We start from the raw sequence: 5,882 nt of genomic DNA on the forward strand, positions 1-5,882 counted from the left end.
CCCACATCCTCCTTGATCCGGGCCCTGTAACCCCAGCAGCAGGACCCAGCGGCTGCTACTTTGCATAGCTTCCCAGCACCCAGGCCTCTTCCTCCCGGTTTGCGGGACAGGAGGGCTGAGCCCTAGGAGGCTCCAGGCGGCCCTCGCCCTGCTGCCGGGTGGAAGGAATCCCTCCTCTAAACGAAAGGCAGCGAAGCCCAGGCGGCCGAGAGGCCGGGCGAGCGCCTCGCACTAGTGGGCTGCCCAGGACCGGAGGCAGCCCCTCGCCTTTGCCCTGCCCCGGAAAGGCCTGCTCATGGAGGAGAAAACCTCGAACCCTGGAGCAAAACCCGCACCAGAACAAACATGAAAAGGAAATGTGCCGGCCGGAGCTAGAAGCAGGTTGAACAGGAGGAGGCTGCTGTGGGGACCCTGGCCCAGCGCAGGAGCAGCCCGACAGCCGACAGCCGGACAGCGCTTCCGAAGCCCAGCTCGGAGTTTCCGGCCTTCGGGCTCCTTTGAACGCAATCGGAAACCCGGCGAGTCCGGCCAGACTCTCCAGACCCGAGTCGGTCCCCGGATCGCCGCCCCGCTGCCGCCCCGCTGCCCCCTGGCCGCCCCATTCGTTGTGCGACGAGCGCTGGGTGCACTGTGCGCGCAGGGCGCGGGGGTCGCTAGGCCCTGCGCCCGCGCCCACGCCTTCCCCAGACCGAAAAGAGGGGGCCGCCGGCGCGCGTGAGCACAGTGTACACTTTATTTCAGACTACAGGTTTCTGAACATAATAAAATCTTTGGCTTGTAGCGGCGGTTCAGTCTCGCAGTCTGTGGGGTCGTATTTCTCAACAAGTCTCCGGAAAACGAAAGGGGGGCAGGACAGACAGAGCGACAGAAAGGGGCTGGGGAGGCGGGGGAGAGCGAGGAGCAGACACGCGAGGGAACACACTCTCACGCACACAAAGAAAAGTCCCAGAGAAACGAGGGCCAGCGATGCGGGGCGGGAGGCACCGGAGAAGCGATAACATCAAAAGAAAAAGGCAACGAAAACGAAACTGGGCCGGGGCAGCTCGGGGGGTGGAGGTGGGGGATAAAATAATAATTATTATAATAATTATAACAATAATAATAAAGGAGATTAATAAAAAGTCCAGCAAATAGAGATCGCTACACATCTTTCTTTTCCTTACCTGAAATTAAATATATACAAGGTCGTGAGCGGTTTGGCTAGATAGAGCTTTAAGGAGTTTGCAGTTACGTCCCTTATACTGTTTATAGAGAATAGATCTTATTTTTCGATAGCACCTGTCCGAGTCTCTCTTCCTTTTTAAAATCGTTGCCTTCGAGCGTGACTCTCCATTCTGGGGAGCCCTCTCTCTTTCCCCTGTTGCTCCCTCTCTCTTTTGCGCAGATTCTTTCTCCCCGGAGCTGGGCTGGCGAGGCGGCCACGGCGGTGCCCGGCGGGCGCGGGCGCAAAGGCGGACCGCGCGGCCCCAGCCTGGGCGGCTACTCGCTCTCGTCTTTGTCCTGGACCGTGGTGGTGGAGTGGTTGTACAGTCCCTGCGCCATGAGGTGCAGTGCCAGGCCGTTCTTGATGCCGGTGGCTTTCTTGATCTTGGCGCGCTTGTTCTGGAACCAGATCTTGATCTGGGACTCGTTGAGACTGAGCTCCTGGGCCAGGGTCTGCCGCCGCTGCTCCGTGATGTAGCGGTTTGCCTGGAACTCCGCCTTGAGTCTCTGCAGCTGCTCGGCGGTGAACGCCGTCCGAGGCCGCTTGTCCTCCTTCTCGTTCTTCTTCTTCTTCAGCTTCCTGGTGCGCGGACCTGCAGCGGCGGGCCGGGCCGGGTGGGGGTGGGGACAGAGGGCAGAAGGGAGGGGGGTGGGGGAGAGGGCAGAGGAAGCCGTGAGAATAACGGAGTGGAGCGGGATCGCGCCCCCGCGCTTCCGCGGCGATAGCGGAGGCCCTGCCGCGCCCCTGGCCCCCGGCTCCCTCCCGGCAGCGGCTAACCCCTGCATCCATCAGCGGGCCGCTGGGGTCGCCTGGTTCCTTTCTCCGGCGCCAGAAAGGCACAAGGAAAACTGGCCAAGGCTGTCTGTGTAGCCCACACCCCAATTCAGAACAGGAGAGCCTAATGACAGGCTTAAATCACAGACTCCAAGATGGAGAGAGATTTGGAGCCCCATCCTGTCCAGGCCAAAGTTGGAGGTCAGGGGCCTGCTGCCTTTTCAGCCCTGAAATAAAATGAGGTTCAAGGCTGGGGCAGTGAAGACACTAGGGCAGGACTACCCTGCGGGAATTGTCAGTCTCCCTCCTCAAGAAGCACAACTACACCCGCACCTCCAAGAAGACCCCATCTGCTGTGGTTATTTACCCAGAAAACAAGGAGATAGGCAAGGGCTGTGAGAGGCTTAACTGGTTTCCAAGTATTCAGTGTCTGTTCTGTCTACTCTTCCTTTCTCCGCTTCCCCCCCTTGGCCTAAAGAAGGCCTGTATAGGGAGATCTCTCCCTTCTCTAAAGAGGGAGATGAGGCCTTCACTCAGTAGCAGCCTTACCCACATGCCCCCTTGGATAGTGCCGGTAAGAAAGAGAGGGCCCTCCCCAGATGCAGGGACAGCGTCCCCTTTTCTCTTTTGAACACATCGGCTGCAGTGTCAGGATTGAAAACTTCTGAATAACAAAAACAAATCAGATCTGCTTTCTTTGCCCACCTATGCCATTTGCAAGGAGACTACATCCTTCCTGCCGCCCTGTATGAGCAAAATAAGGGCAGAGGAACACAGAGAGGGGAGCAGTCGCAACAAAAAACGTGTGCTTTGCCCCTGAGATGGATATGGAAGGAGGCCATATCCATCTCCCTCCAAACCTGATCTGGGAAGAGGGCTGCCATGGACTCAGCCTGGAGAGAGGAGCGAGGAAGCCCATGAACCTGCACCTCTGTCCATCAGCCTCCATGCCCAAGTCTGCTGGCATCTACCGCCTGGTCCCTGTCTTGGTTATGGGAGCTTACTGAGCCCAGTGAAGACCCTGACAGGCCTGTTAACCTCTAAAACTGTCTGGAAAGAAGGGTCTTCACCGGTGTCTCCAAACCTAGCAACAAAGGGATAAGCAGCAGCGGGCTCCTGGGCAGGCCAAGGCCTGGAGTCGCCAGCTACCCTGTGACAAAAGAGTCTAGGCCTGGCCAACCACAGAGACTCAAGTGGCTTAAGGTTCATCTCCCTCAACTGTCCACGCAGGAGCAGGAGCCAGTACCCTGCCTCCTCGTCCCCTAAGAGGGACTGAGGCCAAGAACAAAGACGAGGCCCACTACCCAGCAGGGTGAGAGAGGAATGGGAGGCAGGCCAGGCAGGAGGAAGGCCTTGATTTAGATTAGTAATTCTCGGAGCAGGCAGGGATGGCCCAGGAAATGTGGGCATCCCAGAAAGGCCACACTGTGTTGTGTGTCCAGGACGTTGTTAGTGTAGTGTGTGCCTGTGTGTGTGCGTGTGTGTGTGCAGAGGCACAGACACTTGTAATAAAATCGTAGCCTTTTGGCCAGCCTGAGCTGTAGGGCCTGACAGCTCAATCACTCTATCCATCAGGCGAGTCAATCAAAGCAGCTTTTCGGAGGTTCAGGGAGCCCGACGTGTCAATAACCGGGCTGAGATGGCAGGGGCTGATAGCACGCATCGATCCGCGCTTGGCCAGCACTGGCCATTGCAGCGGGAGTAGAGCGGTGTATGGCTATGCTTTGCCCAGCCTCCTGCCGGGCCGGGTGCCCCAACCCAATCCCAGGCCAGAGCCCCTGCCGGCCATGCGGGCTACGAGAGCCAGAGAGGCAGGCCGGCCTTAGCTTCCTCTCCTGGGCCTATTGGCCGCAGTCTCCTCTCCTAGGACAGATCTTGGCCTTGGATCCTCCAAGCGCAAGGTATACTAGGAAAAGGGGCCAGAGGAAAGTAAAAAAAAAATAAAAAGTGCAGGGGCTAGGCTGGCGGAAGTCTGCTAACCGGCAGATGTGCTGTGCGGTAGGAAGGAGTTGATAGGAAGGAGTTAAGCAAGGAAGATGTGCAAGCCGACGACGCGGAGAAGCTGTGGAGGCCGCCTCTAAGTCCTCCGCCTGGCTTTCTGGACTGAGCCTGACCTGTCCTCCCCTCTCCCACTGTCTGTAGGTCATCATCAGCTCCGGGGAACCGGGAGCCAGTGGCTCTCGTCACGCGCCGTTTTGTCTACGGCCGTTCCCTGGCTTCTACCCACCCGGGTTGGATTCTCTTTGCTACCGGCCTGGGGAAGAAGGACAGCGATCAGACGCTTTTCTCTTTCCCTGTGCGTCCTCAAATCTGTCCCTATGTAAATGCACGCTACGCAGACACCATCACGATGGTGTTTGTGTCTGTAAGAACACCCAGGGGAAGGTTATTTCTCTGGTCAAAGCCTTGCTGGATTTCAGCCTCTGCAGGACCACGCTGGCGGGATTGCAGACCCCAATCATTAGGCCCACCTTCCCGCCGGCTCTAAATACCTCTTTTTCTGGAAGGAAAATCAATGACTGACTGTGTCTTTCCTGATAATAATAATAAAGGCAAAACACAAAGAAGACCCCAGAGGCTCGGAGTTCAAAATCGAAGGATGGAGACTCGAGCTTCCAGTGCTGTAGCCTCCGCAAAAGCCAGGAGCGCAAAACTGGGTGCACACTCGGTTGTGCCTGGGACCAGAGCTGAGAAACAGGCAGCAGGCGTGAGAGAGGAGAGCGACCGAGGCCGGGATTGCTCTCCCCAGCGCCGCGGTTAAGAGTCCTGGTGCATCCGCGGGGCTGGAAGGCAAGGCGCAGCCCGGGGCTGGGTACTCACCGGAGGACGGACGATCGGAGTAGCGTGTGCAGTAGACCCAAGCGGGCCACACGAGAGGCTGCTGCGAGTCCGTTTTGACCACGGGCCCACCGTTGGCTGCGCCCATAAGCAGGATGGCTGGGTTGCCGTGCTCCGGGTACTTGGCACCCTGCGCACCGGGGCTCCCCACGCCGCCGCCACTGCCGCCGCCGCTGTCTGAAGGCTTGGCTGTTGCTGCTGCCGCCGCCGCCGCCGCCGCCACGGCCGCTGCCGCCGCCGCCGCCGCCGCCGCAGCTGCTGGGTTCCCAGCCTTGGACGCACCCGTGCCTCCGGCAGCGACTGACGGGGAGCCGTCGGGTGGGCCACAGTTTGCGTCCGGGGAACAGAGGAGCGAGGCGGCGCCTGGTGCCCGCGTGCCCAGCGGGTGGACAGGGTCTCTACCTGAGCCGGTCTGGCCTCTGTCACGCTCCACCCGGCCTCCTCCTGCGCCTCCTCCGGCCGCGGCCGCCACCAGGAGCTGCTGCGGCGACTGCTCCTTTTTGCAGCCGAAGTCCGGCCTCAGGATGTTGTCGATGAAAAAGTTGGTGGTGCGGTGCAGCTGGGCCGCGGGCTGCGGCTGGTGAGCAGGCGCCACGAGATGCGGCGGCGGCGGCAGCGGCGGCGGCGGGGGCGGGGGGTGCGAGGGGAGGTGCGGGTGGTGGGCCAGGGGCGGCAAGCAGGGCGCCGTGGGCGGCGAGGGGGGCGCGGGCTGCGGGGATACCGGCACGCTGTCTCCATCGCTGCCGCTGCTGCCGCTGGCGCCGGGGCTGAGGCTCAGGCTGAGGCTGCCCGGGGCCGCCGCCACCGCCGACGCGCTGAGGCCCGAGTCGCGCTGACTTTTAGGTTCCGGCTGCTGTTCTTCCATACTCGGCCGCCCCGCCGCCCCGGCCGCCGCGCCGGCCCCCGCCCCCCCTGTCTCGCTCCCCACCCCACTTTGCCAGCGGCCCGTGGGGGTGCGCGGACGAAGGAGGCCTGAGAAGCCTCCGCGAAGGCACAGGGCGGGTGCAGGAGAGAAAAAGCCCAGGCGCCCGGCCTGGATCGCTCGCTCTTACCGAGCAGATGATCT

General features: G+C 60.8%; 1 protein-coding gene across 1 annotated transcript; it reads right to left on the reverse strand.

Annotated features, from left to right (window-relative positions):
• Positions 1–601: 601 nt before the first annotated feature.
• On the reverse strand, positions 602–5,681 carry EN1 (engrailed homeobox 1). The gene is made up of 2 exons (XM_036320189.1): positions 4,799–5,681; positions 602–1,796 (listed from the first exon to the last, which is right to left on the reverse strand). The coding sequence occupies exons 1-2, from the start codon at positions 5,679–5,681 to the stop codon at positions 1,480–1,482; spliced, it is 1,200 nt and encodes a 399-aa protein (XP_036176082.1). The 3' UTR covers positions 602–1,479.
• Between the last annotated feature and the right edge of the window lie 201 nt (positions 5,682–5,882).

This window comes from Myotis myotis, unplaced genomic scaffold (genome assembly GCF_014108235.1).
Source record: "Myotis myotis isolate mMyoMyo1 unplaced genomic scaffold, mMyoMyo1.p scaffold_m19_p_8, whole genome shotgun sequence".
Taxonomy (NCBI): Eukaryota; Metazoa; Chordata; class Mammalia; order Chiroptera; family Vespertilionidae; genus Myotis; species Myotis myotis.

Bases quoted from the DNA above. Each gene is read 5' to 3' on its own strand.
- EN1 (XM_036320189.1), bottom strand. From the start codon at position 5,681: ATGGAAGAACAGCAGCCGGAACCTAAAAGTCAGCGCGACTCGGGCCTC. The intron at 1,797-4,798 runs GTGAGTACCCAG...CCGCCGCTGCAG, and splicing joins CTCCGATCGTCCGTCCTCCG to GTCCGCGCACCAGGAAGCTG.